This window comes from Littorina saxatilis, linkage group LG9 (assembly GCF_037325665.1).
Source record: "Littorina saxatilis isolate snail1 linkage group LG9, US_GU_Lsax_2.0, whole genome shotgun sequence".
Lineage (NCBI taxonomy): Eukaryota > Metazoa > Mollusca > Gastropoda > Littorinimorpha > Littorinidae > Littorina > Littorina saxatilis.
The window spans coordinates 42,407,003-42,426,690 of record NC_090253.1 but is presented as its reverse complement, the minus strand read 5'-3'; the positions used below and the strand labels follow the sequence as shown (position 1 = coordinate 42,426,690).

At 40.4% G+C, this 19,688-nt stretch overlaps 2 protein-coding genes across 2 annotated transcripts in view; one reads left to right on the top strand and one right to left on the bottom strand.

The window, feature by feature from the left end:
• Positions 1-225: 225 nt before the first annotated feature.
• Positions 226-13,206, bottom strand: LOC138976144 (protein CUSTOS-like). The gene is made up of 6 exons (XM_070348971.1): positions 13,073-13,206; positions 9,682-9,748; positions 9,165-9,263; positions 6,494-6,573; positions 5,697-5,802; positions 226-4,847 (listed from the first exon to the last, which is right to left on the bottom strand). The coding sequence occupies exons 1-6, from the start codon at positions 13,194-13,196 to the stop codon at positions 4,214-4,216; spliced, it is 1,110 nt and encodes a 369-aa protein (XP_070205072.1). The 5' UTR covers positions 13,197-13,206; the 3' UTR covers positions 226-4,213.
• A 213-nt stretch (positions 13,207-13,419) lies between these two features.
• The window catches only part of LOC138976133 (ATPase MORC2A-like), a 51,341-nt gene continuing 45,072 nt past the window's right edge, over positions 13,420-19,688 (top strand). The window contains exons 1-4 of the mRNA XM_070348956.1: positions 13,420-13,509; positions 13,806-13,988; positions 14,932-14,985; positions 19,336-19,370. Of these exons, the coding sequence (XP_070205057.1) occupies positions 13,930-13,988; positions 14,932-14,985; positions 19,336-19,370 (148 nt within the window). The 5' untranslated portion in view covers positions 13,420-13,509; positions 13,806-13,929. The remainder of the gene's footprint in view (positions 13,510-13,805; positions 13,989-14,931; positions 14,986-19,335; positions 19,371-19,688) is intronic.

Here is a 19,688-nt window from a genome sequence, read left to right as displayed (position 1 = left end):
GTGTGTGATGCCTTATGTGTGTATGTTTGCGCGTACATGCTTACTGTGTGCTTTTTTTGTATGCTCGTCTTCTGGGTGTCTACGTATGTTGTGATATTGTTCCGCTCTCTCTCCCTCACTCCTCTCTGCACCTTCTCTCTCCTCTCATGCTCTCTCCCTTTTCCCCCTTTAACCTTCACCGTGCTTCGTGGGTCGTGGACGACCCAGAGCCTCACAAAATCGTCATTATTTCTGAAACTATGTGGAGTTTTTCATTGAGACTTCATGTAATCTCTAATCACCATACGACCTTCCCATTGCCCAACTTTTGAAAGATTATCTTTGTAAACAAACAAATAAACGATGACGTAATTTGAACTACACAGTCCGGATGATGTGGGTCGTGGACGACCCATATGGAATTGCGCAAGGACTTTTACGTTGTTTATCCGTATTCGGATGGCGTGGGTCGTGTACGACCCATACTCTGCAAAGAGGCGGCAAAACGTTTATCCCGATTCGGATGGCGTGGGTCGTGTATGACCCATACTTTTTACGTTGAATCCTTCTTTAGAAAGTATGGGTCGTACACGACCCACATCATCCGGGCTGTGTAGTCCAACGCGTGATCCGGTGAAGGTTAAAGTTAGCCTTTATGTTTTCAACTTCAAAATACAAGGCAGTCCTGGGAACCCATTCAATTTTGCTGTATTTTGTACGCTTGATTGTGTAAAATACAATCAGTATGGTTGGTAGACAAAAAATACAAGAACAGTTCTTAAGACTGTTTTTTTCTTTGTTTCTTTTAATGATTAAAATAACTTCATAACTCTGCATTTAATAATAATAATAATAATAAATGAGCATTTATATAGCGCAACATCATAACTTTACAATTATGCTCTTTGCGCTCGACACATTTAAAATTAAAACACAGTTATACAAGCATTTACATCTACATTCATAGTCAGCAACGCTTAATTAAAAGCATACACCATCAAACATACATACAAAAGATTCTTCCACTAACTAAGTAATAAAAACATGAATAAAAATAGGTAGTGAAAACAAGGAAATACCAGCTGAATACCCTTAATTTGATCAATGCGTACAGGTTTTATTGAGTCACTTGAGAAAAAGTGACTATGTAATCGGTCAGTGTTAGTCTGTCCGGCCGGCCGTCCGGCCGGCCGTCCGTAGACACCACCTTAACGCTGGACTTTTCTCGGAAACTATCAAAGCGATCGGGCTCATATTTTGTTTAGTCGTGACCTCCAATGACCTCTACACTTTAACGATGGTTTCGTTGACCTTTGACCTTTTTCAAGGTCACAGGTCAGCGTCAAAGGAAAAATTAGACATTTTATATCTTTGACAAAGTTCATCGGATGTGATTGAAACTTTGTAGGATTATTCTTTACATCAAAGTATTTACATCTGTAGCCTTTTACGAACGTTATCAGAAAAACAAGGGAGATAACTAGCCTTTTCTGTTCGGCAACACACAACTTAACGTTGGGCTTTTCTCGGAAACTATAAGAGTGACCGGGCTCAAATTTTATGTGAACGTGACTCCCAGTGACCTCTACACTTTGACGTCTGCTTTGGTGACCTTTGACCTTTTTCAAGGTCACAGGTATGTCTTGAAGGAAAAAAATTGAAATATCATATCTCTGAAACTATTCATCGGATTTGATTCAAACTTTATAGGATTATTCTTTACATCAAATTATTTACATCTGTATTGTGTTGTGAATAGCAATTTCTTCCTGTCCATCTGATGCCTCATATAATATTCAGAACTGTGAAAGTGACTCGATCGAGCGTTTGCTCTTCTTGTCTTTACACATTGAAAAAAAGCATTTATTTTGAAATGTATTGGTAAAATGAATTAAAAGGTGCAATGTACACGTGTGAAGCATGTTTGAATTATCGATGTTCAAATGTTGTGTGCAGTATTCTCATTTTTCCGAAAATACACCGAGTTTGTTTGAGAATACATACTCCAAATGCAAAACAGGGGTTCACAGGGCGGACAAGGAGACAGAAGCTACAGCTTTAAATATAAACCATGTCCAAAACAGGATTCTTGTGTTAACTTTACTTAGATTTTATATTTATTATCTGGAAAGGCAAGCAAACAAAGCATTAGAAAAATATGAACAAACAAAAAACGAAAGTACTGACAAGCACACTTTATTTTCATTTTTTTTCATTTAGCAAACCAGTTGGCTTTGAATTCTTTAAACTTAGTTGTGGTAAAAAAAAAAAAGACCACTAGACTTAAAGATGAAAGAATTTGAAAGATTTTGTTTCAATTTTCAAAAGGATCAAAACACCAGAATCAATTCAGGATTGACAAAAGACCATACAGTACCTCATCAGCACAGGGCGCAAATCAAACCTCTGCTGGTGTTATATTTTTACAGGGTGGAAGGGTTCTTTTGCAGGTCAAGGAACAAACACCGACATAACCATTCTTCAATCAATATGAGGCTTATATCGCGCGTATTCCGTGGGTACAGTTCTAAGCGCAGGGATTTTTATTTATTTTTTATTTTTTATTTTTTAATTTTGTTAAAAATATTTTTATTTTATTTTATGCAATTTTATATCGCGCACATATTCAAGGTGCAGGGATTTATTTATGCCGTGTGAGATGGAATTTTTTAACACAATACATCACGCATTCACATCGGCCAGCAGATCGCAGCCATTTCGGCGCATATCCTACTTTTCACGGCCTATTATTCCAAGTCACACGGGTATTTTGGTGGACATTTTTTATCTATGCCTATACAATTTTGCCAGGAAAGACCCTTTTGTCAATCGTGGGATCTTTAACGTGCACACCCCAATGTAGTGTACACGAAGGGACCTCGGTTTTTCGTCTCATCCGGAAGACTAGCACTTGAACCCACCATCTAGGTTAGGAAAGGGGGGGGGAAAATTGCTAACGCCCTGACCCAGGGTCGAACTCGCAACCTCTCGCTTCCGAGCGCAAGTGCGTTACCACTCGGCCACCCAGCCCAGTATACACAAAGACAGACACACATACACACACAGACCGACACATAGGCCGACACAAACTCTCTCTCACAGACACACGCACAGACAGACAGACAGACAGACAGACTTGACCAATACTCTTCTTTGCATCATTGACTATTTTTAGTCGGCTTGAGTTCCTCCACTTCAACCTGAAGTATAAACCAGGCATGGGAATTGAAAAAAAGTTTAAAAAAAGGCTGAACATTTGTAAGTTATATCAAAGTTGACGGCGCAAAGCCTTGTCCGGGGGTATATGCTCCCCCGAAAAAAGTGTTCTCCACAGAACCCAAATTGTGCAATTTGGTGTCATCTGAGCTCCAAGTTTGCCATTAAATTCAGTTTTCAGAACCATTTTTGTCTCCCCCATTCATTTTTTCATCGGACAATTTTGTTTTTTCGGTGGAAGAACAAATTTTTTTTTGGGCGAAAATTTGCCTTTCGGCGGACAATTCCCATGCCTGATAAACGTACTCATTCACCTTATCTGAGGTAGAGCATAAGTTCTCCTCTTGCAGTTGTTCGTGGTTATGTTGCGCTTGTTTCAAGATGATCGCCAGTACCTTCTCTGACATTTCGTCACACAATGTTTCTCTGTCTGCCTGACCCCCCGCGGGTTAGGGGGGTTAGGGGGAAGAATTTACCCGATGCTCCCCAGCATGTCGTAAGAGGCGACTAACGGATTCTGTTTCTCTTTTTACCCTTGTTAAGTGTTTCTTGTATAGAATATAGTCCATTTGTGTAAAGATTTTTAGTCAAGCAGTATGTAAGAAATGTTAAGTCCTTTGTACTGGAAACTTGCATTCTCCCAGTAAGGTAATACATTGTACTACGTTGCAAGCCCCTGGAGCAAATTTTTGATTAGTGCTTTTGTAAACAAGAAACAATTGACAAGTGGCTCTATCCCATCTCCCCCCTTTCCCCGTCGCGATATAACCTTCGTGGTTGAAAACGACGTTAAACACCAAATAAAGAAATAAAGAAAGATGTCTGCCTGACGTCTGCTTTAGATTCAGGAGACACAAACGCATCCTCTCTTTGCTTCTTTCTTTTTCTTTCTCAGGTTCCTTTGCAGAATATACCATGCAAGGGAGTCCCAGTTTATGTCTTCACACTTTCGTCTGTCGTTCCTTCTGTCTTCTCGATCTGCTGTCTCATCACCCACACACGTTTTATTTACAGGCGACTAGTTATCCTCTAATTTCTTGCGCTTCTTTTTCTTGTTATCTGTTTCATCATCTGTCTTCAGTGTTTCATCAGTCGTGCAGATTTCACTTGTAGAACACTTGTTTCCCTCTGTCTTTTTGTGCTTCTTTTTCATAACCGTTCCTTCTTTCATCTTGTCGACTGTTTGATTACTTGTACATTTTTCTGTCACACACTTTTCTTCTGTTTTCTTGTGCTTCTTTCTCTTTTTCATCACTGTTTCTACCTCTGTGGTTTCAGCAATTTCACTATCCACACACTTTCTGGTGTTTAATGACAGACTGTCCTCTGTATTCTTTTGCTTTTTTTTCTTCTTCTTCTTTGTAGCTTTTTGACCAGATTTGCCACCGACACCGTTTATTTCACTATCCACACACTTTCTGGTATTTGATGACAGACTGTCCTCTGTATTCTTTTGCTTTTTTTTCTTCTTCCTCTTCTTCTTTGTGGCTTTTTGACCAGAATTGGGTGTGCCTTTTGCAGAAGCAGAAACAAATTCACCCTGAATGACCGACTTTTCCAAAGGGCTGGGACCTAAACCAACCAGCAATCTGCGTTCCTTGGAAAGGAAGTCCTCTGTTACTGCTGCTGACGCCAGCCGTTCATCTTCAGAACTGTGAAAACAAAAAATAGAACAAGCTTTTAACAGAAAACCAAAACACTCTTCCTCCCAAACACACAGACGTTCCACAGACACATTCTCTCTCCCTCTCTCCTTTAATGATCAAATGTGGGCAGTTTCATAAATGGTCAAATCTTTGCTCTTTAACTATGACTGGAAAATGGTCTTAAATAACTGAAACACACACACACACACACACACACACACACACACACACATAATACCAAACTTTAAAGAAGAAAGGTAATCAAACATCCTAAAATGGTCTTTCAAAGGTGATATTTCCCACGCATACACTACCCCACTCTCGTCTAATCTAATCTATCCATGTTGATTGGAACCCCCAAGTTAAGACTTCCTCCATTTTACATGGGTGGGACTGACAAATTTCATGAATACAGAAGAATTTTAAGGCGTGGTTTGGGGGCCCCCAGACGCTGAAGGATTTGTATAATTAACCACCAAAAAAACGTCACCACAGATATTACGAATCCGGATTTCTGGAATATACCGGAAGAATCCCACCCATGCTTTTAAAACCTCAGTTTTTTGGATTTCCTATTTATATCTTCTGCAAATTTACCCCCATTTTAAGACTCCCTCCTTTTTAAGACCTGATTAATTAAGCAATTGGCAAGGACGACTGAAAACAGTTCTTTAGAGGTCCTTGGCAATTGGTTAAAACAGTGTTTTATTCAAATACAAGTTTACAAAGCCATGAAAAATATGTTTTAATAAAGGAGCACAACAAGATAAACTTATGAATGTGCTCTTGGAGACAAAATAATGAATTGGCGGACGATATTGTAAATTCTTAATTAAGCAATTAATGTTGACTGACCTGCCAGAAGAACTGGAGCTGACCTTACGGCGCTTCTGTCGTGGCTGTGGGGTCACATCAGGAACATCGTACACAAGTCTAGAGGAGGCTGAAAACAGTGGAACACCTGAAAACAGAAAGACATAAGATTGATTTCAACCATGCTGGGCTAACACACCAAAAAAGTGAAAAACCTGAAAGGCCAGAGTCCACGGCGGCGCCCCCCAGAAGCTGAGGCTTTTTTTTTATTATCTTGTAGGGACAAAGTACAAAGTTTTACTTTAAGAAACCGGATTTTCCAGTTTTAAAAGTTTTCAAAAACCGGATTTTCTGCGAGAACCGGAAAGGTGTTACTGTTAGCCCTGACCGTGTGCAGTACACTAGGAATGTTGCTTGGCTTGAGAACATTCAATACATTCAAACACAACGAACTAAAAAACAATAATTATCAAAAGGTAATGTAGAGAATTTTGCAAATGCAAAAGCTATTCTCGAGAGAAAGAAAGAGATTTAGGAATGCCAATGAGTCTTCTGTTCATGAGTCAGATCAGAAAAAGCTAAACTATTTTGCACTCTATAACACACATGCACGCACGCACGCACGCACACACACACACACACACACACATTCAATGACAATAAATGAACATGCATAGGGATCTATATAAACATATACAAAACTCAGATAAGCAAAACTGTATGAAAAGAGAAGAGCAAAAACTCAAAGAAAGACATTGAAAAGCATGGAAACAAGCAGCCTGTCCAACAAACAAATAGCCGTTTAAACAGAATTTAACAGAAAAAGAAATCAAACCTACCTTCTTCTGGCACACTGTTGCAGTCGAGCCAGTTCATGTGTTCAACTTTTGGTGTTCCCTCAGGACAGAATTCTATCGTACTGGAATAAAAAAAATATTCTAAATATCATCAGCAAACAGCACAAAACAATGCCAACAACAAACAAAACTAATAAATGAAACTAAGCAAGCATGTTGTATTTTCTCTCTCTCAGCAACACATGTTTGCAAGTCAAAATTCTGACTCCAAAACCGAACTACATTTATCACCATCTGAACAACATTTAAGAAACACATGTTAAATCTCATTAACACATACTAAAGCCGCTAACTCTGGGCGGGGATGTAGCTCAGTCGGTAGCGCGCTGGATTTGTATCCAGTTGGCCGCTGTCAGCGTGAGTTCGTCACCACGTTCGGCGAGAGATTTATTTCTCAGAGTCAACTTTGTGTGCAGACTCTCCTCGGTGTCCGAACACCCTCGTGTGTACACGCAGGCACAAGACCAAGTGCGCACGAAAAAGATCCTGTAATCCATGTCAGAGTTCGGTGGGTTATAGAAACACGAAAATACCCAGCATGCTTCCTCCGAAAGCGGCGTATGACTGCCTAAATGGCGGGGTAAAAACGGTCATACACGTAAAAGCCGTGGGAGTTTCAGCCCATGAACGAACAAACAAACAAACAAACAAACGCTAACTCTAAATCAATGCTGTACAGTGAGACCCCTCTTTTTTTTAAGACCTCCAAACATCTAAGAAAATCAGGTCTTAAAAAGGAGAAAGTCTTAAAATTGGGAGTCTTAAAATGGGGAGTCTTACAATGGGGAGTCTTACAATGGGGAGTCTTACAATGGGGAGTCTTACAATGGGGAGTCTTACAATGGGGAGTCTTACAATGGGGGTAAATATATCTACAGAAGCTATGAACAAAAAGTGTGAGAAAACAGGGTCTAGCTTAAAACTATATATATAAAAGGGAGGGAGTCTTAAAGGCACAGTAAGCCTCCCGTAAACCATCACAGATACGGTCAGGCTTTTACACACAGTACAAACACCCTTTCATTTAAACACTCACCGATTGAGAACATCTTAGGTGCCCTCCGTAAAGAGCAAACAATTTTCAAAGAATTTATTTTTGCGTGGTTTATCTTACCCCTGAGCCATCGTGAACCCGTGTGATCCAGTTTCCCTTTTTCACAATGTAGTCATCAGTTAGTCATTTGAATGCGACTCGATGTGAGCTTATCTACAATAGCACGTTTTTATGCACGAAACAAACGGCTGTGGTTCACAAGAACTCTAGCGATGGCTTTTGACTGTTGAGAGGAAACGGCGATATATATGCATAAACCGTCGTCTGCTACGACCCTTGCGTGACCCTGCTTCCGGGCTTTTCTTTTTTCAAACTTTGACAACTTCGAATTGTACTGATCTTGTCTTGATAAAAAAAGAATTCTTTTATGATTAAAGAATGTTTGTGTTACAAGCTGTCAATTTATTATTTAGATTTTAAAAGTTAGGCCTAGCGCAAAAACGCACCACGGTCCAAAAATATTCTGATAATCATCGATCCACGGCTATCGCCAGTTTACATCGATAGAAGGAGACCCAAAGGGAAGTAACTCATTTTTGACCTGAGTTCAGGATGGGTCCAAAAAGTGTTCGAGACAATCTGCAAAATTAATTCTTTAAAAATTGCTTGCTCTTTACGTAGGGCACCTAGGATGTTCCCGTTTGGTGAGCGTTCAAATGGAAGGGTGTTTGTACTGTGTGTAAAAGCCTGACAGTATCTGTGATGGTTTACGGGAGGCTTACTGTCCGGGCGTGATTTCTGGTATTGAATATTCATAACAGCCGTCCAGCACCAAAACGAGGCGCCATTGTTGTAGAGGACCAAGTCCACGAAAATAAATTCTTTGAAAATTTCTCACGCTCGACAGAAAGCAGCCAGGATGTTCCCGTTCGGTGAGCGTTCAAATGGAAGTATGCTAGTACTGTATGTAGACGCTCGGGGGAGCTCTGTGATGGTTTACGGGAGGCTTACTGTGCCTTTAAATTGGGGAGTCTTAAAAGGGCGGTTCCACTGTATTATGCTGAGGCTATTTAGTCAAGGCGACATCTAGGAACCTTCTTCTTCTTCTTCTTCCGCGTTCCAGACTTGTCTGATTACCTGTGAGCTCGTTTGCCCATTTGGGTTCCCCACACTATACTCTGAGAGCATAGTCAGCTCACTCCGCTTTCGTTGAGTAGGCATGCTGGGTATTTTCGTGTTTCCATAACCCACCGAACTCTGACATGGATTACAGGATCTTTTCCGTGCGCACTTGGTCTTGTGCTTGCGTGTACACACGAAGGGGGGTTAAGTCACTAGCACGTCTGCAAATAAGCTGACCTGGGAGATCGGAAAAATCTCCACCCTTAACCCACCAGGCGGCAGTGACCGGGATTCGAACTCACGACCTCCCGATTAGGAGGCCGACGTCTTACCACCATGCCACTGTGCCCGTCATCTAGGAACCAAACCACATTGTTTCATGCTAAATCTGCATGCCTACATGTACTATGCTTTGCCATTAGCTCCAGACATTATATCAAAGAAACTTCTTTCAAAACGTTCCTAACATGACATTAATCAGTATTTCTCATAAATCCTGTAATTTCATCCCTGAAAATACACTGGAATGTTGCTCACCTGTCAAGTTTCTCAGAGAGTTTCCTGGAAATAAAAGCTCTGAACTCTGGTGTTGTCCCCAACACATTCTCATCTGCATGGTCATCTTTCTCAACAGCTCTAAAATGAACATGAAACAGGAATCAGCACGATGACTTTTTGGATTTTTGTTTGAACGATCCTGTTATTTCCCTGATTGTTGCAGTTCAATTGAAATAACACTTATGTACTTCTCTGCTTGTCTAGAGTTCATTGCGTAATACAGAAAGGATATATGGCAAACATGATACTGTATGTTAAAGTCATCATGCGGATCCAAAATTTAACCTTTCAGCATCATAATTATGATAATAATTCCACACACACTTCTTACACATGTTGATGGTTTTAAATAATATAAAGACAAAATCGAGGTGAAAAGGAAATAACAGAAGGGCACATTGGTGAAGGGAAAAAGCACCAGAACAGGAGCTAGGAAATGAAACAAGGCTGCAGTACAAATGCTGAATACAAATCTCAAACCCATTTTGAAAATCACCTTTGGGAAGGGAGCTGCAAAGAATGAGCATCATGCGTTGAAGTTGATCCAGATTTGGCATTGGCACCTGTGAGTGTCAGAGAGAGGAATAAGTAATTTAGTTTTAAATTTCATCTAGTGTTCTAGTTTCAATGCTGTATACATGTACTTAAAATAGTTTGCTGAGGAGAAGGGGGTGGGGAGAGGACTTAATTACTATAATCTAACATTTTTGGCCCATTTAAAAAAAAACCTCACCTTCAAAAGGCTATGTCTTACTTATGTATACACTGACCCCATTTAGTGCATACCTGTAAAGATGTGCTGTTTGAAAATCCCTGAAGATTTTACAAGACAAAATATTTCTGCTCAAGTAGACCAAACATCTTCATGATTTGAGCTGGGTGGTCGAGTGGTAACGCACTTGCGCTCGGAAGCGAGAGGTTGCGAGTTCGACCCTGGGTCAGGGCGTTAGCAATTTTCTCCCCCCTTTCCTAACCTAGGTGGTGGGTTCAAGTGCTAGTCTTTCGGATGAGACGAAAAACCGAGGTCCCTTCGTGTACACTACATTGGGGTGTGCACGTTAAAGATCCCACAGGGTCCCCACTGGTTTTTAGAAACAAAATTCCATGACTTTTCCATGACTTTCCATGAGCCTCAATAACATTTTCCATGACTAGATCCACAGGTCGCCATTTCCGAACACGCAAACTTTTTACGTCTTGTCACTGCCAGTTTTGACAATGGCTTGCTTTGCACTGAATTTGAGTTTCTACGCAGTGTCTCTTCGACAAGCAAGTCAAGCATTTGCTACGCAGTCAGATTATCGGTAATGTTTGCTGGTCCTGTCATTTCACTAAACTGGACCAGCCACTGTTTGTATCCATCTGCACTTTCGTAAATTCCGTTTCGTAACCGTCACTGTGACTTGACGAACTGTAATTTTTTTCACCGCGACACAGTTCATTGCGAAAATCTTCCTCGGTAATTCGTTCCAATTTCGCATACTTTTTGTTGTCAACAAACAACTCAAAAGAAAGTTTCAAACTCATCATCCTCCATCTTGCTTGTCGAAGCGCTAAAGTACTTTATCGATGCAAAAACAAAAGCAGAAAACTTCGACGAAACCGACTCAAATGCAGCGCAGACGACACGACGGGATAACGGAAGGAAGTGAGCCTCGCTTTGGCTCAAGTGGCGTTAATTCTCGTATGCAAATACGAACGAGAAGTTGGTCATACGAACAAGCCTTGTGCTGGCGAAGCAAATCGCTACTGGCTGGGCAACAAAAATCGCCGCTGGCGTGCTAAAGGTTAAAAAAAAATTCTTTCTTATTTTTGATAAATTCCATGACTTTCCATGACTTGAATTGAAATTCCATGACTTTCCAGGCCTGGAAAATTAAAAATCAAATTCCATGACTTTCCAGGTTTTCCATGACCTGTACGAACCCTGATCCCACGATCGACAAAAGGGTCTTTCCTGGCAAAATTGTATAGGCATAGATAAAAATGTCCACCAAAATACCCGTGTAACTTGGAATAATAGGCCGTGAAAAGTAGGATATGCGCCGAAATGGCTGCGATCTGCTGGCCGATGTGAATGCGTGATGTATTGTGTAAAAAAAATTCCATCTCACACGGCATAAATAAATCCCTGCGCCTTGAATATGTGCGCGATATAAATTGCATAAAAAATAAAATAAAATTAAAAAAAATCCCTGCGCTTAGAACTGTACCCACGGAATATGCGCGATATAAGCCTCATATTGATTGATTGATTGATCTGGCAAAACTTCGGCAAGCGATTCACAGAGAGCGGCGCGCTGTGCAGCGCGGCGATTCACAGAGCGCGGTGTGTTCTGCAGCGCAGCGATTCACAGGGCGCGGCTATTGCTCTCACCAGCGCAGATTGTTGACGCGCTTTATTTTTGTACATGTATGATTATCAGCAACATTTTGAACAACAATTGATTGCACCTACCTCTATTATATTATCTCAAGTGAATCTATACACCAGTTAACAGTTCCAGCGCTTACATGGAACGAAGAAGGAACCCGAAAGAGGAGGAAAAACAAACACTCGAAAAAAACTATCTGCGCATGCGTTCAAATCAACCCCCCCCAAAAAAGACAAATCGCGTATTCGTGTGCCCGATGTAATCCTAAGAACCTTTACACTCTTTCTGTGGACACTCAAAAGCAACTTCAGGGCTGCAAGACTACAAAATTGCACTTTCTGCAGACTGAACATACGCGTTCTAATCAACCGGGAAAAAAAAGATCTGCGCATGCGCGAATTCCAAAATGGCTGCTGAAGTGTTAACTGAGACGAGTTGCTCAGAGCAGTTCGCCACGGGTCGCTCGCAGTGCGAATGACAAAAAGCCGTTTCTTAGGGCAGTGCAGGAAAGCGCTCGCGAAGCACTCGGCGAGCGGCTTTGGTATATGCTCGCCCACCGCCCAACTCCAAGGTGGCGGCGGTGTTTACACTGCGATGCCGTGTAGCGTGTTTCGATCTTCTCGGCGTGGCTTTCGACGTGACCCGAGGGATCCACCGCTTTTCAAGGTTCAGGGACTACCCCAGCTAAATTTCCCATCATAACTACATTCTCTCTGACGATTTCACTGACCGAATCGTTTACTAGTTTAAGAAGTACAACTTTTTTCATATCTCGCAGCAATCGTGCTTTCTTCGTCGCCATCGTGAAGCGATTTGCCTCGTTGTGAGCCCGTTGCATAGACCAATCCAGAGCGACTTTTCTGAGCGGGCTATTGTGATTCTGAGCAACGCATGGCTGGTGTGACACCGATTAACAGCGGTTGCGCGGCACTGTACTCGGATACTTGTTTAAAAACGTCATCCCAGTTTAAAAACTCAGCTGCTTTCCATATAGTAGAAACCATTGCAATGAAATGTAGTTATATGACTGCCAAGTATTCAAGGCCGGAACTTAGGCACATTTTACATGTCATCGGCGCAGCGATATATGGTGAACTCAGTTGAACGAGTGAGAGAGAGAGAATGGAGCTCTGTTTTTCGTTTTATTGACAGTTTTATTTCTCAAATAGATCAGATAGATGTAGCTGTTGTAAACTTTGCGATTGTGAAGGAAATGTAACAGCAGAATACATCGCGCGTCGTGAATCGCAGCGCTCCTCGTAGCGCCGCGCGTTGTAAATCCACTTCGAAAACGTTCTGCCAAGCAAACATATTTGTCTGCCTTTCTGACACACCAACACACACACACACACACACACACACACTCTGATTTAACGACGTGCTTTCTTAAACCAGCACTGATAGTGATAACGCTGAAATCAAAAGTAGTTCTCTTTAGTCTTTGGGAAGATACAGCAACTGCGCAAAAATAATGTTCGTTAGAACAGTTCTGATTAAATGAATCGTCCATACTTTGTGCGAATGACGCATAATCCAAAGCAACAGCTGCTTCTTTAAGGCGCTGTAATTTCTCGTCATCACTGGAATCTGATTCAGATTCAGAGCTGGAACAAATTTCGTCTGCAACATGCTTCATAGACGCTGCCATCTTGTGCACATCGAAAAGTCTGACCAAGGAAAGTAAATAATAAGATATTATATCTAACACACAAAAATCTAATAAAGTTAAAGTAATATGCAAAAAAACTAAAACAAAAAACTAAATTGTCTTTTTGTTGCCTTATGCAGGGTAGACGAAGAACCGACAGAGGTAACATTAACTTTAAATTCCGGTTATAGTTTTAACCTACATCCGTTCATGGCGGATAGAAAAAAGCGTCGATGTACACAAACACTCAAATTGAATGAGGAAAAAGCCGCATCATTTTGCATGTGACATATGATTGCAGGTAAGAAAACACGAGTTTTCAGAATGTGCTTACTGCAGATGTGACAATCTGCCCATTTTTTATTTCCATCGTCCAAATTTTCCAAGAGTAACATCGTCGATTGACAGCGCGCGTTCGAGCAAGGGACGAGGGTTTCGTATTGCAACAAAATGACCAAGGCAAGTGTGTCTTGTCAGGAGGAAGTTGGAGCATCGCGATGCATCTGTGTGTGTGTGTGTTCATCATTATTATATATCGGCTTTTGAAGGCAGGTAAACTTTAGCCGGCTAATCGATGCTCTGTCTTGTTCTCGTCAGGATACCGTGTGGTCTGAGAGGTAGAGTACCAAACTAACTCGGAAGACATCAGCAGGCCGGGGCCCGGGGCGGGATTCCAGAGTTGGCTGCAGGTGGTTTGCATCCGTGAATCAGACTCGGCACCATGTCGTACAGCACGCTGAGCAGAGCGCAGCTCAGCTTTGACTACCTTCATACAAATTCGTAAGTACACGTTATAGTTGAGGATATATTTATTAGGAAAAAAAAAAAAAAGTCTGTTTACGGTAACATAGGCACAAAAAAAATAGGGTCGGTAGGTCGGGAATTTTTTTAATTTTTTTTTCCTCCAAAAAAACATATTTTTAAGTTCATGTACCGTCTTGTATTGGTGAGTACAGTATTCCTTTGTTTTTTAACTTTATTTTTAAGTTATTTTGCCAAAAAACAAAGATTTTATTTATTTTTTCCCAAATGCCCAAAAAAAGTCTAGGGTCGCGCGAAAAAATAGGGTCGGTCGGGATACCGTAAACAGACTATTTTTTTTGTTGCCTAAAGCAAGCATTCCTGTTTCACACTGATCTGTTTTTGGAGAATTTATCATTTGACTGATTACATAACATTTTAGTTGATTAAATAACATAATCGAATTAGTGCATTCCATCCATCAAATTAAGATTGTTTGGTAGGTGCTACTGCTAGGCTATTGCTGTGCTGAAGGCAACAGTTGAAAACTTTCTTTTTCACACAATATTACAACAACCTGGCCTAATGTCTTTTCCATTCCATTTCTGCATGTACTCCTCTCCCTTAAAGTTGGTATGATTGTTGAAAGTATTCGCTGGGTATGTGTGTATATATTGTGTGTATAGCATATATGAATATTGTATGAACAGTACATGTGGTGATTTTTGTCCGTATGATTAATTGTTTTATGTAGGTTGTACATTTAATTGTTCTATTTTGTATGTGTTCGTTCTTTTGTAAAGGGCCTAGAGACATAGGTTAGGCACTTAAAAATGTCCAGTTATTATAAGTTATTATTATATGGTCAAGAGTCATGTAGGGGTGCAGAACTGGTGGAACTGGAAATGTGCTGGCCAACAGCTTTGACAATTAGACTTAGAGAATCGTGAATTAAGAACTTTATCAATTATTTGTTTTGCAGGACCACTCACGAATTCTTGTTTGGTGCACTTGCTGAGCTGTTGGATAATGCCAGGTATGTTCATCCTTTTCTTGTTGTAGCATTGTCTTTAAAAAAAAGAAAATGAATGGTGAATGAAGATTTGGTTGATATATATATATATCTTATGAAGTTATGAGCTGCTTCTTTGTCTCTGTAATACCACTATGATATGTTGTATGAGGCGACCCTGTAACAATGTGTGTGTTTGTTCTGTTTAAACCAGTCTTGATCTAAGGACTAAGTCCGGTCGAGAATAAAAGCTGGTTCTTGTATATGACTGTGTACGTAGGTGTTAGTTGGAGTGCCTTGGAGAATGATGAGCATATGAGCTTGCGGTGATCATCCTTTTTTGAGGATGAAAGTTGCTTGTTCATTTCAATGCTTGTTATTCTCTTAGGTGCCAGGAGAAAAGGTTCCGTACAACTCTCGCTTACTCTATTACACATGTCGTATGCATTAAGAGCGATTACTTCCCTTTGGTTATTTGATATCTTAACATCGCTCTGCCTCATTCTGTTTGAGATTCTTTTTCGGCTTCAATAAATACATAATGGGCTCAAAAAAATACATCATAGTACCGATTCCGGTTTCGCCGAGGAACTATAGTTCTGTTGACCCTGCACCGAACATGTTTCTGTGGATTGAAGAGCATTGCTCACATGGCTAAACAACAGAAAACACAACATTCACAGAAGATAAAACCATGATACGTATCTGAGGTATGCGATTCAATAAACAAAGCGTTTATCTTTACACTTTGGGTGCAGGTCGAGTCAAAAAAGAACAAAAGCGAAGAATCAACTGATAGTGATAGTGACAGCAAACGAACCTCGCTGTTCTGATTGGAGGTAAAGCTAGAGTAACCTCCCTTCCACGAACACTGCACCACTGATTTAAAAATGCACCCTGATATAAAAATTAAAAAAATAATAAAAACCACGTTGCACTGGCACAAGGTGAATCGATGAAACACTATGCAAGACTGAAAATGAAGTGGAAACAACTCTTAACTGCACAGCGGGTCGAGTTCTCCAAGCACAGTTTCATCTAACCTTACGAAACACAAAGTTCAGTTTGAACTGAAGCACGGTGATCGACAGACAAAACCATAACAATTAAAGGGTAAATTAGCTTTTCTTGTGTAGCGAGCAGCGTCTGCAGCTAAAACGCACTCACACAAATGTCAGCAGCACTGATTCTAAATCTACATTGCAACCTTAGGTAAATTGAGCGACAATGATTGTACCATGTAAACAAACAACATGGTGCAAACATTCAGTCATGATTCACCCATCAATAGCAACAGCCTCAGTGCAGAACTCAAGAAGTCTGCAGCAAGCACTTCCATTCCTTTTTTCTTTAAAAGGCCCAATATCCAACTACAGCATCAACATCAATATCTTGCACGGGCATTGACATTGTCGGTGTTACGCAAAGGGGAAGAACTCTATTATCACTGACCGATTACCTTGAAGCTTGATTAGATTTTAGATCTGCAGCCAGAATACTGAGATTGCCTTCTGCAAAGTTAACAAATGAAACACAATGTACGCTCAAAATCAAATAAATTGTTTCAGACCTTTTTAATTTGACATCCAACCAAAGCAATTCATTCGCGTGCACGCGCATGTGTGTGTGTGTTTGCGTACGGGTCGGTGTCTGTGTAAAGCCGAGCGGTCTTAGCTTCACATTTCTGACACCAATTTGTACCCCGAAAGTGAGACGAGCTTCACATTAACTCTAACTGTCTTGTGTCTTAGATGTTATACGTGTTTGAAGGTCATTTGTCAGGATGGCAATCACACGACAGGACAAGCAGACACACAGAATAGAAACTCAAGAAGAGGCAGGTGAAGTTCAAAATTGTATTGAATCAAAACAAATCATGAAAACAACTCAATACAAGGCGTAGGTTCTTTTCAGAAAGTATATCTGTACATTGGTTCACTCTATTCCTGTAATTTTCCTACTACTTAAAAATATATAAGTCCTAAAATGGCTGAAAATTTGGGCATGACCCGTAGGTACCCTTCGCAAAATACGCTACTGAAAACAATATTCTAAGTCCTAAAATGGCTGAAAATTTGGGCATGACCCGTAGGTACCCTTAGCAAATTACGCTACTAAAAAAAATATCCTATGTCCTAAAATGGCTGAAAATTTGGGCAGGCCAGGGGTTCGGGGCCTGAAGAAAAATAAAGTAAAAGAGTAAAGCGACGCCACTTTACTCGCCGTGTGGTAACCTGGGACTGCGGAACGTTTGTTTTTAACCCTGTTAGTTCAGTCCTTTTCCACAGGCACAGAAGCAATGCTGTAACTCTAAGTGGGAAGTCCGGTATACCATTTAGACACTTAAGCCAGGTTGGTTGCCAAGACTCCCCCGAACCTCAGAAACCAACAGCTTATATATACCTTCCATGACTGTCCCTGACGTCACAGCAAAGGAACCAATGAAAACGTCGCTCTGGGACCACAGAACAAAATGGGGAGGGAGGGGGGAGAGTTTCGAGGATGCTGTCAGCCTCCATAGAAGCTACAGTTAAAATCCCTCAAAAATACACAAAAACTCCTGCACTAAAAACGCTACATCAAAAACACTATAAAAAACTACATCAATAAAATGGAAATTTTAAGACGCATCATTTGATACCAAACACTCATAGGTGATCAACACTGCAACAAAGTGCAAAACCTCTGACTATTACCTCGCAAAATAGTCATGTCACACCAAAAACCGTATGCAGTTACAAGTTAACCACTATCAAACACAGTGTATATTCAACAGGCTTCTCGTATGTAGATAATAAACATAAAATCTCCATTCTACTAAACAAATGAATACAGAATACACATTTATATCGAATACATGGGTAAAAAAAAGAATGATAGAAAAGCTACAGAAAAGAGAGAGAAGAGAGAGAGAGTGTGTGTGTGTGTGTGTGTGTTCGTCTGTGTGTAACAAGTATTACTGATTAACAAAAGCACACCAACATAGAAGTAAAGAATTAGGTCAAAAAGGAAAAGGGGGTTGGGGAGGAGGGAGGCGAGAGGTGAATGTAGCAAAACAATGCCCTCACTGCCACCTCCTGCACAAACAAAGGAGTATGGGGTTAGTGACAGGAGAAGTGACCTAGGGGTTAAAAAGTCAATACAGAAAGGTTACATTGGGAGAGGGGGGAAAAAAGGTTCACAGACTGGCCTCTCCGACCTCCATGACTTGAATCCAGTCAGTTTGGTGCCATCGTGTCAAAGCCAATTAAATTCTACTGCCAGAGAACAAAGAGAAAGGACTGGATCATATCTATTTCCAAACCATTTACTAAGGGAAAGAACAAATATGATTTTAGAGTGAATCTTAATTCCACACCGTTTCAATACTAACTTAGATAATATATTCTGCTCTCTACGCCTTCTCTTCTTCACTCTATGAACTTTAAGAAGAAAATTGCATATGGAGAAAAGACAAATATTCCTGTAGTCCCTTTTCTCCACATCAACAACAAAAATCAAGTGTGAAAAGTGAATGATATTTTTATTGATAAATTATATTAACATGACTTTTCACCTAGGTTGCTTCTTTATTTTCTTCTGAGGGTATGATGCTCTGACCACAGTACTAAACGTTTTATGTCTGGCTTCTCCATATGTCTGATCATTCTGATAATCATTGCTCCACGGCTATCGCCAGTTTGTCTCTGACAGCATGCTAAATTATTGCGCGAATCTATGAAAACAAGAATACAGAGTTATCTCCCATATGTTTTTCGCGAGCACTGATCTAAATTTGAGATCAGTGTTCGCGAGACGAAAATGATTGCAGATTGGCCGACTTCGACAGTGATCTCTGTTCTGTTCTTCACAGTTATGATAAAGACATCGTTCTAAGGTCAAAACAAGTCGAAATTTTGAGACTGCTGTCGGAAGGAGACCGTGATATATGGTTGCATCACTCTCAACTGGTTACAGAAAAAATTGTCTGCACCAGCGCGCACCCAAGCAGAAGTTGATTATCACGTGACACTTTAGAGTTGTTTGCACAGTATATACATCCGCGAAAGATAGCTCGCTTGAAACTGTCTTACATATCAATTCCTTTGTAATTTAAAAATTACACATCACCATGAAAAATCATTATCGACAATCGCGAATCTGCTTATATCCAAAACACATTACGAAAAGATCTAAATATGTAAAAAAAAAAAATCGATTTCCTCTCCAGACAAGGAAAACCAAGGCATCCTGTCAGGGATAGAATGAGACCCGAAGGGAAGTAACTCATTTTTGACCTGAGGTCAGGATGCTGTCTGATATGAATTTAATCTCTTTTTGATTGTATCATCAATGTTTTTAATTTTGCTTTATGTATTTTTTTTTCTTTTTCAGAGATGCATCTGCAACCAAGATCAATATTTACACAGGTACAGACCGATGTGCATTTATCTCCTGCAGTACTGTTTAGAGTACCCCCCGCGGGTTAGGGGGAAGAATTTACCCGATGCTCCCCAGCATGTCGTAAGAGGCGACTAACGGATTCTGTTTCTCTTTTTACTCTTGTTAAGTGTTTCTTGTATAGAATATAGTCAATTTTTGTAAAGATTTTAGTCAAGCAGTATGTAAGAAATGTTAAGTCCTTTGTACTGGAAACTTGCATTCTCCCAGTAAGGTCATACATTGTACTACGTTGCAAGCCCCTGGAGCAAATTTTTGATTTGTGCTTTTGTGAACAAGAAACAATT

Excerpts from the sequence above, each read along its gene's own strand:
- LOC138976144 (XM_070348971.1), bottom strand. The coding sequence starts at position 13,196 with ATGAAGCATGTTGCAGACGAAATTTGTTCCAGCTCTGAATCTGAATCA. Across the intron at positions 5,803-6,493 it reads CAACAGTGTGCCAGAAGAAG|GTGTTCCACTGTTTTCAGCC; the intron begins GTAGGTTTGATT and ends TTCTGTTTTCAG. Across the intron at positions 4,848-5,696 it reads AGCTCCAGTTCTTCTGGCAG|TTCTGAAGATGAACGGCTGG; the intron begins GTCAGTCAACAT and ends TTGTTTTCACAG.